Consider the following 21,227-nt stretch of genomic DNA (forward strand, 5'->3'; position numbering starts at 1 on the left):
ATACTGTAGCTAGTAACTGATACTGTAGCTAGTGACTGATACTGTAGCTAGTAACTGATACTGTAGCTAGTAACTGATACTGTAGCTAGTAACAGATACTGTAGCTAGTGACTGATACTGTAGCTAGTGATATACTGTAGCTAGTAACGGATACTGTAGCTAGTGACTGATACTGTAGCTAGTGATATACTGTAGCTAGTAACCGATACTGTAGCTAGTAACTGATACTGTAGCTAGTAACCAATACTGTAGCTAGTAACTGATACTGTAGCTAGTGACTGATACTGTAGCTAGTAACTGATACTGTAGCTAGTAACTGATACTGTAGTTAGTGGTATACTGTAGCTAGTAACCGATACTGTAGCTAGTAACGATACTGTAGCTAGTAACCGATACTGTAGCTAGTAACCGATACTGTAGCTAGTAACTGATACTGTAGCTAGTAACTGACACTGTAGCTAGTAACCGATACTGTAGCTTGTAACCGATACTGTAGCTTGTAACTGATACTGTAGCTAGTAACCGATACTGTAGCTAGTAACCGATACTGTAGCTAGTAACCGATACTGTAGCTAGTAACCGATACTGCGAACCAAAGTTAAACCATGGCTCAGTTGGTAGAGCACGCCGTTTGCAACGCAAGGATTATGGGTTCGATTCCCGGGGCTACCCATACATAAAATGTATGCACGCATCAGTGTCTTTGGATAAAAGCGTCTGCTAAATGGCATATATTATATAGCTGTGCTACTAATATGACCTTAGCATGTTTGGGTGCTAGATGGATATGGGTATTGACTCTAGTCTCACCCTGTAGTTGTCCATGAGTGTGGCGAGCCAGGGTTTGATGCTCTTCATGACGTCCTGCAGCAGGTGTTTCTCCACCTCTGAGCCGTCGTGGAACGTCAGGTTCCCCACGTGGATGGAGCGCCGCACCTCCGCCAGCGTCACAAACTGGGAGAAATACTCCTGGTCTGCAGGCTCCTACAGCACAGAGAACCACAACATAATTATTTTAAATCTTAGTCATTTAGCAGACGCTCTTATCCAGAGCGACGTACAGTTAGTGAGTGCATACATTTTTCATACTGGCCCCCCGTGGGAATCAAACCCACAACCCTGACATTGCAAGCACCATGCTCTACCAACTGAGCTACAGGAGGGCTGTATCTAACCTTTAATTAAACCATGCATCTGTGTGTAAGCCTTGTTAGCAGACAATTTTCTTCAGGAAATATACCTTCTCTGGGTAATATAACAGAACCTTTATTCAAACAGTTAGGTGTCTGTGTAAGCCTTGCTCTGTGTGTACCTACCCGACACTGCAAGTAGTTGAAGTAGTTGGTGCAGCCAGTGGCGTTCTGGAAGAACGAGGGGTACGGCAGAATGTCACCGTTCAGCAAGCTGTCAAATACCTGCAGGTCAAGAGGACAGTGGAAGAATGTACCATGAGGTTGGAGGCCTTGACAGAATGACTGACAAGACATTCAGATATGTGGAGTGGACAACAAAAACACACAGGTTATTGCAGATGCACAGTCAGTGTCTTACTTCAAAAGCCTCCACCCATTTCTCCTGCTGGATGAGCTGCACCCCGTTGGCTGTCTGCTGCTCAACATACTGCTTCTGGAGCATATCTATCAGACCTGTCTGGTACAGGAAGTCTCCATACCCTCCCAGCATCTGAGAGAGAGAGTGAAAGAGAGAGAGAGAAAGTCAGAACAAGTGAGACCAAGGGAAAGAGCAAATGGAGAACAAACAAAGAAGGAAACATTGTTTTTTTCCCTCCTGGTGATATATTATTATATCTTCAATTATATTACTGATATATTTCATATTCATCAGAAGTGTCAAACAAGTGTCAAACAATGCTGAGTAAAGTTGAAATAACGGTATATTAAAACACAACCCACCAGCTCTGGGTCACAGAGGCCGTCTCCGATGGCAACCCCCTTGAAGTTGATCTTCACCTTAGCAATGGGGTTGTGTTTATGGATGTAGTAACCAATGGCTGGGACATACTTTCCTGCATAGGACTGAGGAGAATTCCAATCAGTTTCAGGGTCTGTTTTTCTGATTGCAGAATGTAATTGCAATTTTATGTGGAAATATTATTCTATAGCAAAGACCCTCAAATAACAATTGTAAGACCTTGTTCAACGTCAGAAAACGGAATACAAAGCAGATGTCTTTATAGCTAGGTTTTGGGGAATTTGCCAACTAGGATGTAGTGTAATGTTGTGTGTAACACAGATGTGGGGACCAGCACCAAACTCACCTCTCCTGTAGCGTAGAAGTCATTGGACTGATACTCAGGGAAGATCTGGAAGAACTGAGTCAATGCACTGAACAAAGACACAATGAGAAAACAAATCAGTGCCACACGTGACAGAACCAAGGTCCTAGATGTATACTGAGCAGAGACCATGGGCGTGTTCCAGATCATCAGATCTTCACAATGCTTAGAGAAGTGTTTACCATCTCAGGAACCACATCGATATGATATAATGATATTGTAATCTGTGCATCTATAAGGCTGCATTTACACAGGCAGCTCAATTCTGATATTTTGACCATTAGTATTGGCAAAAGAGCTGATCTGATTGGTCAAAAGAGCAATTGTCTGTGTAAATACTGCCTACTGTTTCCAGAACCTCAGTGATCAGTCTTACCTGTACAGATCTCTACCCACATCATCCTGGTTCTGAGCAAAGCCTCGGTCATCATCAGTGAAACTGAACCCTGTTCCTACCTGGACAAGAAAACACACAGCTGACATTACAATCACATACTGTACATGCTATTAGGTAACATTACATTATAGTCACATACTGTACATGCTATTAGGTAACATTACATTATAGTCACATACTGTACATGCTATTAGGTAACATTACATTATAGTCACATACTGTACATGCTATTAGGTAACATTACATTATAGTCACATACTGTACATGCTATTAGGTAACATTACATTATAGTCACATACTGTACATGCTATTAGGTAACATTACATTATAGTCACATACTGTACATGCTATTAGGTAACATTACATTATAGTCACATACTGTACATGCTATTAGGTAACATTACATTATAGTCACATACTGTACATGCTATTAGGTAACATTACATTATAGTCACATACTGTACATGCTATTAGGTAACATTACATTATAGTCACATACTGTACATGCTATTAGGTAACATTACATTATAGTCACATACTGTACATGCTATTAGGTAACATTACACACATTTTGTAGAGCAAGCTATTAAAGCAGCCAAGACACCAAATCAAACCTGTCAGATACAGACGTAACACTCGGGATGAGTCCTAAATGGCACCCTATTCCCTATTTAGTGCACTTCTTTTGACCAGAGGACCTGGTCAAAAGTAGTGCACTATAAAAAGGGAATACGGTGCCAGATGGGATGCAATCAAACTGTGTTCATACTGTACATTCATTCAGTGAGGAAGTAGAAGCCATTCATACGTACTGGATTGTCGATGTACAGAACAGAGTATCTGGATGTCCAGGGATAGTCTCTGTAGCCCACTGTAAAAAGGTGAATTAACACATCAATACACAAAGAGATACATGGAGAGAGAGATGAAGGACTACTGCTACAGTAGGTACAGAGATACATGGAGAGAGATGAAGGACTACTGCTACAGTAGGAACAGAGATACATGGAGAGAGATGAAGGACTACTGCTACAGTAGGTACAGAGATACATGGAGAGAGATGAAGGACTACTGCTACAGTAGGTACAGAGATACATGGAGAGAGATGAAGGACTACTGCTACAGTAGAAACAGAGATACATGGAGAGAGATGAAGGACTACTGCTACAGTAGGAACAGAGATACATGGAGAGAGATGAAGGACTACTGCTACAGTAGAAACAGAGATACATGGAGAGAGATGAAGGACTACTGCTACAGTAGGTACAGAGATACATGGAGAGAGATGAAGGACTACTGCTACAGTAGGAACAGAGATACATGGAGAGAGATGAAGGACTACTGCTACAGTAGAAACAGAGATACATGGAGAGAGATGAAGGACTACTGCTACAGTAGGTACAGAGATACATGGAGAGAGATGAAGGACTACTGCTACAGTAGGTACAGAGATACATGGAGAGAGATGAAGGACTACTGCTACAGTAGGAACAGAGATACATGGAGAGAGATGAAGGACTACTGCTACAGTAGAAACAGAGATACATGGAGAGAGATGAAGGACTACTGCTACAGTAGGTACAGAGATACATGGAGAGAGATGAAGGACTACTGCTACAGTAGAAACAGAGATACATGGAGAGAGATGAAGGACTACTGCTACAGTAGGTACAGAGATACATGGAGAGAGATGAAGGACTACTGCTACAGTAGAAACAGAGATACATGGAGAGAGATGAAGGACTACTGCTACAGTAGAAACAGAGATACATGGAGAGAGATGAAGGACTACTGCTACAGTAGGTACAGAGATACATGGAGAGAGATGAAGGACTACTGCTACAGTAGAAACAGAGATACATGGAGAGAGATGAAGGACTACTGCTACAGTAGCAACAGAGATACATGGAGAGAGATGAAGGACTACTGCTACAGTAGAAACAGAGATACATGGAGAGAGAGATGAAGGACTACTGCTACAGTAGAAACAGAGATACATGGAGAGAGATGAAGGACTACTGCTACAGTAGAAACAGAGATACATGGAGAGAGATGAAGGACTACTGCTACAGTAGGTACAGAGATACATGGAGAGAGATGAAGGACTACTGCTACAGTAGAAACAGAGATACATGGAGAGAGATGAAGGACTACTGCTACAGTAGGTACAGAGATACATGGAGAGAGATGAAGGACTACTGCTACAGTAGAAACAGAGATACATGGAGAGAGATGAAGGACTACAGCTACAGTAGAAACAGAGATACATGGAGAGAGATGAAGGACTACTGCTACAGTAGGTACAGAGATACATGGAGAGAGATGAAGGACTACAGAGTAGACAGGGGTCAGTCCAGAGACGTGTTATTATACAGTAGACAGGGGTCAGTCCAGAGACATGTTATTATACAGTAGACATGTTATTATACAGTAGACAGGGGTCAGTCCAGAGACATGTTATTTTACAGTAGACATGTTATTATACAGTAGACAGGGGTCAGTACAGAGACGTGTTATTATACAGTAGACAGGGGTCAGTACAGAGACGTGTTATTATACAGTAGACAGGGGTCAGTCCAGAGACATGTTATTATACAGTAGACAGGGGTCAGTCCAGAGACGTCTTATTATACAGTAGACAGGGGTCAGTACAGAGACATGTTATTATACAGTAGACAGGGGTCAGTACAGAGACGTGTTATTATACAGTAGACATGTTATTATACAGTAGACATATTATTATACAGTAGACAGGGGTCAGTACAGAGACGTGTTATTTTACAGTAGACATGTTATTATACAGTAGACATGTTATTATACAGTAGACAGGGGTCAGTACAGAGACATGTTATTATACAGTAGACATGTTATTATACAGTAGACATGTTATTATACAGTAGACAGGGGTCAGTACAGAGACATGTTATTATACAGTAGACATGTTATTATACAGTAGACAGGGGTCAGTACAGAGACATGTTATTATACAGTAGACATGTTATTATACAGTAGACAGGGGTCAGTACAGAGACATGTTATTATACAGTAGACAGGGGTCAGTACATTTACATTTACATTTACATTTTAGTCATTTAGCAGACGCTCTTATCCAGAGCGACTTACAGTTAGCACATACATTATTTTATCGAACCCACAACCCTGGCGTTGCAAACGCCATGCTCTACCAACTGAGCTACATCCCCTGCCGGCCATTCCCTCCCACAGAGACATGTTATTATACAGTAGACGGGTCAGTTCAGAGACATGTTATTATACAGTAGACAGGGGTCAGTACAGAGACATGTTATTATACAGTAGACAGGGGTCAGTACAGAGACATGTTATTATACAGTAGACAGGGGTCAGTCCAGAGACATATTATTATACAGTAGACAGGGGTCAGTACAGAGACATGTTATTATACAGTAGACAGGGGTCAGTACAGAGACGTGTTATTATACAGTAGACAGGGGTCAGTACAGAGACATGTTATTATACAGTAGACAGGGGTCAGTACAGAGACGTGTTATTATACAGTAGACAGGGGTCAGTACAGAGACGTGTTATTATACAGTAGACAGGGGTCAGTACAGAGACGTGTTATTATACAGTAGACATGTTATTATACAGTAGACATGTTATTATACAGTAGACATGTTATTATACAGTAGACAGGGGTCAGTACAGAGACATGTTATTATACAGTAGACAGGGGTCAGTACAGAGACGTGTTATTATACAGTAGACAGGGGTCAGTACAGAGACGTGTTATTATACAGTAGACATGTTATTATACAGTAGACAGGGGTCAGTACAGAGACATGTTATTATACAGTAGACATGTTATTATACAGTAGACAGGGGTCAGTACAGAGACATGTTATTATACAGTAGACAGGGGTCAGTACAGAGACGTGTTATTATACAGTAGACAGGGGTCAGTACAGAGACGTGTTATTATACAGTAGACAGGGGTCAGTACAGAGACATGTTATTATACAGTAGACATGTTATTATACAGTAGACTGGGGTCAGTCCAGAGACGTGTTATTATACAGTAGACAGGGGTCAGTACAGAGAAGTGTTATTATACAGTAGACATGTTATTATACAGTAGACTGGGGTCAGTCCAGAGACGTGTTATTATACAGTAGACAGGGGTCAGTACAGAGACGTGTTATTATACAGTAGACAGGGGTCAGTACAGAGAAGTGTTATTATACAGTAGACATGTTATTATACAGTAGACAGGGGTCAGTACAGAGACATGTTATTATACAGTAGACTGGGGTCAGTCCAGAGACGTGTTATTATACAGTAGACAGGGGTCAGTACAGAGACATGTTATCATACAGTAGACATGTTATTATACAGTAGACAGGGGTCAGTACAGAGACATGTTATTATACAGTAGACAGGGGTCAGTACAGAGACATGTTATCATACAGTAGACATGTTATTATACAGTAGACAGGGGTCAGTACAGAGACATGTTATCATACAGTAGACATGTTATTATACAGTAGACAGGGGTCAGTACAGAGACATGTTATTATACAGTAGACAGGGGTCAGTACAGAGACGTGTTATTATACAGTAGACAGGGGTCAGTACAGAGACGTGTTATTATACAGTAGACAGGGGTCAGTACAGAGACATGTTATTATACAGTAGACATGTTATTATACAGTAGACTGGGGTCAGTCCAGAGACGTGTTATTATACAGTAGACAGGGGTCAGTACAGAGAAGTGTTATTATACAGTAGACATGTTATTATACAGTAGACTGGGGTCAGTCCAGAGACGTGTTATTATACAGTAGACAGGGGTCAGTACAGAGACGTGTTATTATACAGTAGACAGGGGTCAGTACAGAGAAGTGTTATTATACAGTAGACATGTTATTATACAGTAGACAGGGGTCAGTACAGAGACATGTTATTATACAGTAGACTGGGGTCAGTCCAGAGACGTGTTATTATACAGTAGACAGGGGTCAGTACAGAGAAGTGTTATTATACAGTAGACAGGGGTCAGTCCAGAGACGTGTTATTATACAGTAGACAGGGGTCAGTACAGAGAAGTGTTATTATACAGTAGACAGGGGTCAGTACAGAGACATGTTATTATACAGTAGACAGGGGTCAGTCCAGAGACGTGTTATTATACAGTAGACAGGGGTCAGTACAGAGAAGTGTTATTATACAGTAGACAGGGGTCAGTCCAGAGACGTGTTATTATACAGTAGACAGGGGTCAGTACAGAGAAGTGTTATTATACAGTAGACATGTTATTATACAGTAGACAGGGGTCAGTACAGAGACATGTTATTATACAGTAGACATGTTATTATACAGTAGACAGGGGTCAGTCCAGAGACGTGTTATTATACAGTAGACAGGGGTCAGTACAGAGAAGTGTTATTATACAGTAGACAGGGGTCAGTCCAGAGACGTGTTATTATACAGTAGACAGGGGTCAGTACAGAGAAGTGTTATTATACAGTAGACAGGGGTCAGTACAGAGAAGTGTTATTATACAGTAGACATGTTATTATACAGTAGACAGGGGTCAGTACAGAGAAGTGTTATTATACAGTAGACATGTTATTATACAGTAGACTGGGGTCAGTCCAGAGACGTGTTATTATACAGTAGACAGGGGTCAGTACAGAGAAGTGTTATTATACAGTAGACATGTTATTATACAGTAGACTGGGGTCAGTCCAGAGATGTGTTATTATACAGTAGACAGGGGTCAGTACAGAGACATGTTATTATACAGTAGACAGGGGTCAGTACAGAGACATGTTATTATACAGTAGACAGGGGTCAGTACAGAGACATGAATGACGTAAATGTAAAATGTAAAATTATACAGTAGACAGGGGTCAGTCCAGAGACATGTTATTATACAGTAGACAGGGGTCAGTACAGAGACATGAATGACGTAAATGTAAAATGTAAAATTATACAGTAGACAGGGGTCAGTCCAGAGACATGTTATTATACAGTAGACAGGGGTCAGTACAGAGACATGTTATTATACAGTAGACAGGGGTCAGTACAGAGAAGTGTTATTATACAGTAGACAGGGGTCAGTACAGAGACATGTTATTATACAGTAGACATGTTATTATACAGTAGACAGGGGTCAGTACAGAGACATGTTATTATACAGTAGACAGGGGTCAGTACAGAGACGTGTTATTATACAGTAGACAGGGGTCAGTACAGAGACGTGTTATTATACAGTAGACAGGGGTCAGTACAGAGACATGTTATTATACAGTAGACATGTTATTATACAGTAGACAGGGGTCAGTACAGAGACGTGTTATTATACAGTAGACATGTTATTATACAGTAGACAGGGGTCAGTACAGAGACCTGTTATTATACAGTAGACAGGGGTCAGTACAGAGACGTGTTATTATACAGTAGACATGTTATTATACAGTAGACAGGGGTCAGTACAGAGACATGTTATTATACAGTAGACATGTTATTATACAGTAGACAGGGGTCAGTCCAGAGACATGTTATTATACAGTAGACATGTTATTATACAGTAGACAGGGGTCAGTCCAGAGACGTGTTATTATACAGTACACATGTTATTATACAGTAGACAGGGGTCAGTCCAGAGGCATGTTATTATACAGTAGACATGTTATTATACAGTAGACAGGGGTCAGTCCAGAGACATGTTATTTTACAGTAGACAGGGGTCAGTACAGAGACATGTTATTATACAGTAGACAGGGGTCAGTCCAGAGACATGTTATTATACAGTAGACATGTTATTATACAGTAGACATGTTATTATACAGTAGACAGGGGTCAGTCCAGAGACATGTTATTTTACAGTAGACAGGGGTCAGTACAGAGACATGTTATTATACAGTAGACAGGGGTCAGTCCAGAGACGTGTTATTATACAGTAGACAGGGGTCAGTCCAGAGACGTGTTATTATACAGTACACATGTTATTATACAGTAAACAGGGGTCAGTCCAGAGACTTGTTATTTTACAGTAGACATGTTATTATACAGTAGACAGGGGTCAGTCCAGAGACATGTTATTATACAGTAGACAGGGGTCAGTACAGAGACGTGTTATTATACAGTAGACATGTTATTATACAGTAGACAGGGGTCAGTACAGAGACGTGTTATTATACAGTAGACATGTTATTATACAGTAGACAGGGGTCAGTACAGAGACGTGTTATTATACAGTAGACATGTTATTATACAGTAGACAGGGGTCAGTACAGAGACGTGTTATTATACAGTAGACATGTTATTATACAGTAGACAGGGGTCAGTCCAGAGACATGTTATTATACAGTAGACAGGGGTCAGTACAGAGACATGTTATTATACAGTAGACAGGGGTCAGTCCAGAGACGTGTTATTATACAGTAGACAGGGGTCAGTACAGAGACATGTTATTATACAGTAGACAGGGGTCAGTCCAGAGACATATTATTATACAGTAGACAGGGGTCAGTCCAGAGACATATTATTATACAGTAGACAGGGGTCAGTACAGAGACATGTTATTATACAGTAGACAGGGGTCAGTACAGAGACGTGTTATTATACAGTAGACATGTTATTATACAGTAGACAGGGGTCAGTACAGAGACATGTTATTATACAGTAGACAGGGGTCAGTCCAGAGACATGTTATTATACAGTAGACAGGGGTCAGTACAGAGACGTGTTATTATACAGTAGACATGTTATTATACAGTAGACAGGGGTCAGTACAGAGACGTGTTATTATACAGTAGACATGGGTCAGTCCAGAGACGTGTTATTATACAGTAGACAGGGGTCAGTACAGAGACATGTTATTATACAGTAGACAGGGGTCAGTCCAGAGACATGTTATTATACAGTAGACAGGGGTCAGTACAGAGACGTGTTATTATACAGTAGACATGTTATTATACAGTAGACAGGGGTCAGTCCAGAGACGTGTTATTATACAGTAGACATGTTATTATACAGTAGACAGGGGTCAGTACAGAGACATGTTATTATACAGTAGACAGGGGTCAGTCCAGAGACATGTTATTATACAGTAGACAGGGGTCAGTACAGAGACGTGTTATTATACAGTAGACATGTTATTATACAGTAGACAGGGGTCAGTACAGAGACGTGTTATTATACAGTAGACATGGGTCAGTCCAGAGACGTGTTATTATACAGTAGACAGGGGTCAGTACAGAGACATGTTATTATACAGTAGACAGGGGTCAGTCCAGAGACATGTTATTATACAGTAGACAGGGGTCAGTACAGAGACATGTTATTATACAGTAGACAGGGGTCAGTACAGAGACGTGTTATTATACAGTAGACATGTTATTATACAGTAGACAGGGGTCAGTCCAGAGACGTGTTATTATACAGTAGACATGTTATTATACAGTAGACAGGGGTCAGTACAGAGACATGTTATTATACAGTAGACAGGGGTCAGTCCAGAGACATGTTATTATACAGTAGACAGGGGTCAGTACAGAGACGTGTTATTATACAGTAGACATGTTATTATACAGTAGACAGGGGTCAGTACAGAGACGTGTTATTATACAGTAGACATGGGTCAGTCCAGAGACGTGTTATTATACAGTAGACAGGGGTCAGTACAGAGACATGTTATTATACAGTAGACAGGGGTCAGTCCAGAGACATGTTATTATACAGTAGACAGGGGTCAGTACAGAGACGTGTTATTATACAGTAGACATGTTATTATACAGTAGACAGGGGTCAGTCCAGAGACGTGTTATTATACAGTAGACATGTTATTATACAGTAGACAGGGGTCAGTCCAGAGACATGTTATTATACAGTAGACAGGGGTCAGTCCAGAGACGTGTTATTATACAGTAGACAGGGGTCAGTACAGAGACGTGTTATTATACAGTAGACATGTTATTATACAGTAGACAGGGGTCAGTACAGAGACATGTTATTATACAGTAGACAGGGGTCAGTACAGAGACGTGTTATTATACAGTAGACATGTTATTATACAGTAGACAGGGGTCAGTCCAGAGACGTGTTATTATACAGTAGACAGGGGTCAGTACAGAGACGTGTTATTATACAGTAGACAGGGGTCAGTCCAGAGACATGTTATTATACAGTAGACAGGGGTCAGTCCAGAGATGTGTTATTATACAGTAGACAGGGGTCAGTCCAGAGATGTGTTATTATACAGTAGACAGGGGTCAGTACAGAGACATGTTATTATACAGTAGACAGGGGTCAGTCCAGAGACGTGTTATTATACAGTAGACATGTTATTATACAGTAGACAGGGGTCAGTACAGAGACGTGTTATTATACAGTAGACAGGGGTCAGTACAGAGACGTGTTATTATACAGTAGACAGGGGTCAGTACAGAGACATGTTATTATACAGTAGACATGTTATTATACAGTAGACAGGGGTCAGTCCAGAGACATGTTATTATACAGTACACATGTTATTATACAGTAGACAGGGGTCAGTCCAGAGGCATGTTATTATACAGTAGACATGTTATTATACAGTAGACATTATTATACAGTAGACAGGGGTCAGTCCAGAGACGTGTTATTATACAGTAGACATGTTATTTTACAGTAGACAGGGGTCAGTCCAGAGACATATTATTATACAGTAGACAGGGGTCAGTACAGAGACGTGTTATTATACAGTAGACAGGGGTCAGTACAGAGAAGTGTTATTATACAGTAGACAGGGGTCAGTCCAGAGACATATTATTATACAGAGACATGTTATTATACAGTAGACAGGGGTCAGTACAGAGACGTGTTATTATACAGTAGACAGGGGTCAGTACAGAGACATGTTATTATACAGTAGACAGGGGTCAGTCCAGAGACATGTTATTATACAGTAGACAGGGGTCAGTACAGAGACATGTGGCCATGTTGGTACCTGTTAGGTTCTTCAATACAACGTAGGGTCCATGTTCTACAAACAGCCCAAACATAGAGGTGCCCCCAGGACCCCCCTGCAGCCACAGCAGGACTGGAGCGGTCTCAGGCCTCTCCTGCAGAGAGACAGACAGACAGACACAAGTTAGTGGATATCTAATAGTGGATGCTGGAGCTATCTTAGTGACAGGCCTCAACCCAAAAACCTTCTAATACAACACTTTCACCTTGTGGCTAAGTCATTGACACACAGTCATGAAGTAAAAACACTGTTTTATTACTAGGATCTTGGTAATGTGGGTAGCATAAAGGACTTGTTTTGTACTTACTTTAAAAGGGGCTATAAGTCTTTCGTTAAGTTTTCTGAAACATGTTGAAATGTACAATCCAAATAAAACTCTGCCCTGATTCACATAGTCCTTTACAGGAGCTGATGAAAGGTGATTGCTAGATAAACACGTGCTATTCATTCTTGTCACGAGTGAAACTGAGGAGGAGAACACTGCAGCTGATATGGGTTGCACCCTATTCCCTAAGGGCCCTGGTCAAAAGTACCTGAGCAGGGAAGAACCAGAAGTAGAGGTTGCTGTTGTATTTCTTGTTGACAGTGAGGTAGCCACCATAACTCTTCACATTGGCACCAGGCAGGGGACCTACCAGACTCTGCTTCCGTGCTGAAAGATAGAAGAGATCATTGCTTTCAAATATACAGAAAAAAACTGTCTCAAGCCTAGTTTAATCTGAACACTACGATTAGTCTTTATCAGACTTCTGTGTAATACTGTACCATTCATGATGTTAACATAGCAACATTGTAAGAACTGTTCTGCACTCTGTCATGTCATGCTTTGTGGCATGGACCCCAGGCAGAGTAGCTGCTGCATAGTGCAACAGCTAATGGGGATCCTAACTGTGTTGATGATGCAAAATGTATATCGCATCATCATCAGTTTTTGAAACTTGACTACTGCCATGTACAACATTTGGGACAGTATTAACAGTTAAACAAATGAACAAAATACCAAAATATCGTTTCTGAGTAAAGTAAACCAACCTACCCTCTTCGATGTTGCCCTTTTCCAGGTAGGGGGTGAGAAAGAGCGGCTTGCCGGGGTCGGATCCTCTGGAGAGCGCGCTGACACGGTGAGATTTCCGGCAGAAGAAACTCGAGCAGCCCCTTGACTGCGCTGCCTCCAGGGAAGTCCACAGGAGAAGGACACACAGCGTCTCCTTTAACATTCTGTCACGGGTGAGTAGAAAGCAGAGAAATGTGATAGTTCAGTTTCGACACAATTTAATTCTCACACTTTTTGCATTATCAAATGTCCAACTTTCTGCTTTAGCTAGTTTGCGCATGTCTTTTTCCAGTATGTTCAATACATAAGAAGGAACTATGTAACTAGCCTAGTCAAATAACCATTGAGAGAACTGCACTGAATAATCCAATGACCAGGCTTTCATACACTTTTATTTTGCAAACATACCCCATAATTTGCGCTCGCCTCGGATGGAATTCAGAGCAGCCAGCTAATCCGTGTTATTGAAGCAAGATAAATCAAACCATCTGTAGTTTCACGTTGCTGCTCCGCTGTTGTTAAAATATCCATTGGTCACATGATCAACTGGATGAGCGATCATGTGATTTTATGTAATCTGATCCTTCACCCCAACAGTGCATTTCCGGTACTCAACATTTCTTCATGTCAAAGAACTTTCGCAACTGCTAAATTCGGCACCATTTGTTTACGATCTATCCAGATGGTTCTTAAATGTTACTGTTTTCTTGTAAAACACTTCTCCAGGCAGTGTATTTTTAGGTCCTACACTCAAAAATGGACACATTCCCCTAATCTTGGGAGACATTTTAGTATGCCTAGGTAAATAGATTTTAAAAAAATGAATTATGTGGTCACACACAGACACATGCATGCTATGTGAGGTGACAAAGGCTGCGTTTACACAGGCAGCCCAATTCTGATATTCTTTCCACTAATTGGTCTTTTGACCAATCACGTCAGATCTTTTAATAATATATACATTTCAGATCTGATTGGTCAAAAGATCAGTTAGTGCAAAAAGTATCAGAATTGGGCTGCCTGTTTAAAAACGGCCTATATAGTTTAGAGAAAAACTATTTTTTTAGGCTGTGGAAATCAATCTCCTATGGATCTGTGGTCTCTGTAGCTCAATTGGTAGAGCATGGCGCTTGTAACGCCGGGGTAGTGGGTTCGATCCCCGGGACCACCCATACATAAAAATGTATGCACACATGACTGTAAGTCGCTTTGGATAAAAGCGTCTGCTAAATGGCATATTATTATATTATTATTATTATTATGATTAAAGGGTGTAAATGGACTTTATGGTTTGGAGTTGAATACATGCAATATAGTCGAATACAGTTGTCATCATGTTTATATTCTGATTAAACATCCTCAAATATGTATTTTATTCTGGCTATTTGATTTTATTATGGCAGTTGGGAGTGAACCTCTGAACCAGCAGCAGCCTGCCCTGCACTCACGCACTCTGTCATCATCATCATCATCATCATCATCCTCATCATCATATTGAAATCAAAGGTCAGAGCTCAAAGGAATAGATCCGCTTCAGATTGACTGGAGTTCAGACGTCTATTTCAGTTTACTGAATACTTCCACTTTAAGAAGGCGGCTCCGTCCCAGTCTAGTGTGTTTATTCGATCCCAGAAGTGGCACCACCACATGGAAACGATAGTGTATTTTTTATTCAACATGGCGAAAGCATATGCCGCCCTTCCAGTGCATACATTTTACAAACTTTAATGGTGTGTATAGTTGTGCATTTAGACAAGATGATCGAAAGTTGATCTTGTTCCTGTGATCCTGTCGCTTGACTATTTTTTCCACTACTGCCAGTGAGTGGAGCTACAGTAAATGCGGCAACATAGGGCGCGCAGGGAACCACCAGGGAAAGGAACGGAGAGAAGTGAAAGCGCGCTGGAACGTTACACCTACAAGAACAGGAATTCAGAAGGAACGAAAACGGACGTGAAATAAACAGTGTCAGTTCGTGCCAAAGCAGCGAGTGAGAGGAGGCTACGCTACGTGACATAGTGAAATGGACGGACTACCGGGGACGGGCTGTGAGCGCACCTCGACCGACCGCGAGTGACCAGACCGAGCCTGAAGCGGATTGGGATGGCAGTATCCAGCAACTCAAGCCTGTCGGGTTCATCAGTGTCTTCTGGTAAGAGTCCTAAATGAAAATATTTTGTTTGATAAAACAAATAACAAACCATTTCCTATATATATTATTTGGCCTTATAATAACATTTAATTATTTGTTAGGCTTATCAATGATAATATTATCACCCTCGTTATTCTCTCTCTCTCTCTCATATTTATTGCATAATGCAATTAATATAGGGACTTGTGAGTTAACTGTGTCAAAGCTGGCATGCATGAATTTCGTTTGTGATACACATTATGGAACTTTTTTAAAATCTCGATCTGTGGGTAATTGACAGACGTCACACAATAAATCACGACACCAGTCGGCTACGTTCGCGTCTATAATAATTATCTCATCTCTTGTTCTCTTTCACCTCCTCTGCCGCTGAACATAGAACGATAAACGTGCCACGTTCAAGAGCTTGATTGAGAGTGGCAGACCAGTCTAGTCGTTGGCAAATAGAATGTGTGTTTATGTGTTTTTAACGCATACCTTCTTGCGTCTGGTTTCAGTGAGGCATCATCTTGGATAGGAAGTGAACGCCTCTCTCAATGAAGAGGCTGAGATTGTAGGGTTGGACTTGTCATTCATGTACATGTGGTTTTGTTTGGATAACTATCATAAAATTCTCAATTATCCCCATAATCCTCTTGTTGACTGGCAAGTATGGCCACTGCTATATTCGGTTGGTAGAGACACCAGGGATGGGGACCCTCTACCTAAATCTACCATTTTCCATCATGCCCCCATGAAGACTGGGGCTTGATGTGACATTTCAAAAATACTTGTTTATTCCCAGTAAAACATTTGAAGCCGGTCACTCGCTAGTTGGCAAGATGCCATATATGCTGTGGTCTGAGTGTCTTTAGATACCTATAGGATCAGCTGCCTAGAAGATTATCTCGGTATCTGAGTCAATCATGTAGAGCAGGGGTCTCATTTTTACATTTTAGTCATTTAGCAGACGCTCTTATCCAGAGCGACTTACAGTTAGTGAGTGCATACATTTTCATACTGCCCCCCGTGGGAATCGAACCCACAACCCTGGCGTTGCAAACGCTATGTTCTACCAACTGAGCTACACGGTCTCCAACCCTGTTCCTGGAGAGCTACCGTCCTGTAGATTTTCACTCCAACCCTGTTCCTGGAGAGCTACCGTCCTGTAGATTTTCACTCCAACCCTGTTCCTGGAGAGCTACCTTCCTGTAGGTTTTCACTCCAACCCCTGTTGTAACTAACCTGCTTCAGCTTATCAACCAGCTAATTATTAGAATCAGGTGTGTTAGATTGGGGTTGGAGTGAAAACCTACAGGACGGTAGCTCTCCAGGAACAGGGTTGGAGTGAAAATCTACAGGACGGTATCTCTCCAGGAACAGGGTTGGAGTGAAAATCTACAGGACGGTAGCTCTCCAGGAACAGGGTTGGAGTGAAAACCTACAGGACGGTAGCTCTCCAGGAACAGGGTTGGAGTGAAAATCTACAGGACGGTAGCTCTCCAGGAACAGGGTTGGAGTGAACCTACAGGACGGTAGCTCTCCAGGAACAGGGTTGGAGAGCCCTGATGTAGAGGATAGGAAGACTGATGTCAGAAATGTTCAGAATATGAACTGGAAAAGTGCCACAGCTGCTCAAACAAACTGAGAGTGAAACAGCAGTCGCTGGCTGTAGCCTCCTCCTGCACACACAGTATAGATAAACGTGTGGTGCCCATGTTTGTCAGGGTATAGAGTGCAAACATCACTATCACACTGTTGGTTAATGTATGTGGAGGCCACGCCAGTAACCACAAGGAGGTGGTGTGTGTGTGGTATATCTCAGTGGAGAAGTGGTTATTCTAGTTGTTTTTAGTAGTTTAATAGCCAGGAGAGGGTTCGTGTGTGTGTTTATGTCTTTGATGTTGCCACCACTATTCTACCCAGAGGAAAAGTCACTCCTAAAATATAATCCACCATAGTGAAGCATGTGCTGCTTGTCTCACAAACCATCAATGACCATAGGAACAGTCAACTGTGCAGGGCAAGGTGGTGTTTGTGTCAAGATCAACAATGTGACCAAAACTCAATATAAGTTACAGAATGTACAGTGGGTGGGTGGGAGGAGCTTTTATCCTATTGCTGCTGGGTTGTTGTCGTCAGAGGGAACATATGATATGATAGCCCGTATTTATTTAGTGTCTTCTAATGACCCCCCCCCCCCCCCCCCCCCAACCTACCCAACCATACCACACTACACAACCAGAATCAAATTACCCAGAAGGCGCTTCTGCCCATGGGAGCCAAGACACAATGTTTGCGTCCCAAATGACACCCTATTCTCTATAAAGTGCACTACGTTTTGACCAAAGTAGTGCTGCTACATAAGGAATAGGGTGCCAATTGGGACGCAGCGATCATTCCAGGCTGATACAGGATGGCTGTGCCGACCGCATACTTCACAAGACATTATCTCATGAGTACGTTGCCAAAAGCAGTGGATTTACCGCTTGACCACCGTATCTTTTAAGGGGAAAGTATTTTCTGACTGTGGTGTGGAGGTTTGTCATTATTGCTGGGCTCTGGATATAATGATCAGACATTACAAGGCACTGTGCTGCCAGGGATAGAGAGCCTGTCACACAAGGCTATCATTATCTTCCTGGAGAGCTTTCTGGCACACAGACACAACATTTGAATCATCTTTTCTATGAGGCGTATGACTCCGTCTGCATCCCAAATGGCACCCTCTACCCTATATAGTGCACTACTTTTGATCAGATCCCAGGGTCCAGGTCAAAAGTAGTGTACTATATAGGGAATAGGGTGCAATTTGGGACGCATCCTCAGAAATGAATCTGTGAACACAACACGTTTCTGCGTGACAGTAGGCTCTGGTCTCCAAGCCAGCTGTTTCTGCGTGACAGTAGGCTCTGGTCTCCAAGCCAGCTGTTTCTGCGTGACAGTAGGCTCTGGTCTCCAAGCCAGCTGTTTCTGCGTGACAGTAGGCTCTGGTCTCCAAGCCAGCTGTTTCTGCGTGACAGTAGGCTCTGGTCTCCAAGCCAGCTGTTTCTGCGTGACAGTAGGCTCTGGTCTCCAAGCCTTGATTGACTAGACCGTCCTCTCTCGGTGGAGACACAGCGGCTGTATGAGGAAACTGCATGAGCGAGGTCGGTCCAGCCAATCAAGACTTGACTTTGAAGTAATTATTGATGAAACTACCAGGATGAACAGAAAGACTGGAGAAAGACATCCCACTCTAGGATGTTACCCACAATGATGTTACCCACAATGATGTTACTCACTGTAGGATGTTACCCACAATGTTTATCCATCCCACTGTAGGATATTACCCACAATGTTTATCCATCCCACTCTAGGATGTTACCCACAATGTTTATCCATCCCACTGTAGGATATTACCCACAATGATGTTACCCACAATGTTTATCCATCCCACTGTAGGATGTTACCCACAATGTTTATCCATCCCACTGTAGGATATTACCCACAATGATGTTACCCACAATGTTTATCCATCCCACTCTAGGATGTTACCCACAATGTTTATCCATCCCACTCTAGGATGTTACCCACAATGTTTATCCATCCCACTCTAGGATGTTATCCACAATGATGTTACCCACAATGTTTATCCATCCCACTGTAGGATGTTACCCACAATGTTTATCCATCCCACTCTAGGATGTTACCCACAATGATGTTACCCACTGTAGGATGTTACCCACAATGTTTATCCATCCCACTGTAGGATGTTACCCACAATGTTTATCCATCCCACTCTAGGATGTTACCCACAATGATGTTACCCACAATGTTTATCCATCCCACTGTAGGATGTTACCCACAATGTTTATCCATCCCACTCTAGGATGTTACCCACAATGATGTTACCCACTGTAGGATGTTACCCACAATGTTTATCCATCCCACTGTAGGATGTTACCCACAATGTTTATCCATCCCACTCTAGGATGTTACCCACAATGTTTATCCATCCCACTCTAGGATGTTACCCACAATGTTTATCCATCCCACTCTAGGATGTTACCCACAATGTTTATCCATCCCACTCTAGGATGTTATCCACAATGATGTTACCCACAATGTTTATCCATCCCACTGTAGGATGTTACCCACAATGTTTATCCATCCCACTCTAGGATGTTACCCACAATGATGTTACCCACTGTAGGATGTTACCCACAATGTTTATCCATCCCACTGTAGGATATTACCCACAATGATGTTACCCACAATGTTTATCCATCCCACTGTAGGATGTTACCCACAATGTTTATCCATCCCACTCTAGGATGTTACCCACAATGATGTTACCCACTGTAGGATGTTACCCACAATGTTTATCCATCCCACTGTAGGATGTTACCCACAATGTTTATCCATCCCACTCTAGGATGTTACCCACAATGTTTATCCATCCCACTGTAGGATATTACCCACAATGATGTTACCCACAATGTTTATCCATCCCACTCTAGGATGTTACCCACAATGTTTATCCATCCCACTCTAGGATGTTACCCACAATGATGTTACCCACAATGATGTTACTCACTGTAGGATGTTACCCACAATGTTTATCCATCCCACTCTAGGATATTACCCACAATGTTTATCCATCCCACTCTAGGATGTTACCCACAATGTTTATCCATCCCACTCTAGGATGTTACCCACAATGTTAATCCATCCCACTGTAGGATGTTACCCACAATGTTCATCCATCCCACTGTAGAATATTACCCACAATGTTCATCCATCCCACTGTAGGATATTACCCACAAAGTTCATCCATCCCACTGTAGGATATTACCCATAGTAGAAATCTGGGTAATACAGTCTTGGAAGAAGAATAGACCGTTGATGAAAGCCGTTTCCCAGACACTGACTTGCACTGTATATTATACTCCAATGGGGAAAAAAAGAAGAGATTAGTGATATATTTCACAATCATTTTTCATTCCCCTGGATGAAAAAACCATTTGTGGCCGTGCTTGTGCGGTGCAGTGATCTGAGAGAACACTCCTCCACATTCCTGGCACAGGAGAGCTGAGTAGAGAGCACCAGCACACTGTTAGTCACACAGCACTCAGCAAACACTCTGCCCTACTCTGGCAGGGAATACATGGAGGGATGCAGGATGAAAGAAACACTCTGCCCTACTCTGGCTGGGAATACATGGAGGGATGCAGGATGAAAGAAACACTCTGCCCTACTCTGGCAGGGAATACATGGAGGGATGCAGGATGAAAGAAACACTCTGCCCTACTCTGGCAGGGAATACATGGAGGGATGCAGGATGAAAGAAACACTCTGCCCTACTCTGGCTGG

General features: G+C 42.0%; 2 protein-coding genes across 2 annotated transcripts in view; one reads left to right on the forward strand and one right to left on the reverse strand.

The window, feature by feature from the left end:
- LOC311120335 (putative serine carboxypeptidase CPVL) overlaps nt 1-14,273 on the reverse strand; it is a 29,565-nt gene extending 15,292 nt beyond the window's left edge. Inside the window, exons 1-11 of the mRNA XM_084194956.1 lie at nt 14,150-14,273; nt 13,724-13,905; nt 13,221-13,339; nt 12,667-12,781; nt 3,506-3,564; nt 2,673-2,752; nt 2,279-2,345; nt 1,914-2,036; nt 1,552-1,683; nt 1,317-1,415; nt 811-984 (exon numbers count right to left, since the gene is read on the reverse strand). Of these exons, the coding sequence (XP_084051082.1) occupies nt 811-984; nt 1,317-1,415; nt 1,552-1,683; nt 1,914-2,036; nt 2,279-2,345; nt 2,673-2,752; nt 3,506-3,564; nt 12,667-12,781; nt 13,221-13,339; nt 13,724-13,905; nt 14,150-14,154 (1,155 nt within the window). The 5' untranslated portion in view covers nt 14,155-14,273. The remainder of the gene's footprint in view (nt 1-810; nt 985-1,316; nt 1,416-1,551; nt 1,684-1,913; nt 2,037-2,278; nt 2,346-2,672; nt 2,753-3,505; nt 3,565-12,666; nt 12,782-13,220; nt 13,340-13,723; nt 13,906-14,149) is intronic.
- A 1,126-nt stretch (nt 14,274-15,399) lies between these two features.
- The window catches only part of LOC311120324 (beta-chimaerin-like), a 45,557-nt gene continuing 39,729 nt past the window's right edge, over nt 15,400-21,227 (forward strand). The window contains exon 1 of the mRNA XM_084194946.1: nt 15,400-15,893. Within this exon, the coding sequence (XP_084051072.1) occupies nt 15,845-15,893 (49 nt within the window). The 5' untranslated portion in view covers nt 15,400-15,844. The remainder of the gene's footprint in view (nt 15,894-21,227) is intronic.

Source organism: Coregonus lavaretus (genome assembly GCF_964263955.1).
Source record: "Coregonus lavaretus genome assembly, contig: HAP1_SCAFFOLD_166, whole genome shotgun sequence".
NCBI lineage: Eukaryota > Metazoa > Chordata > Actinopteri > Salmoniformes > Salmonidae > Coregonus > Coregonus lavaretus.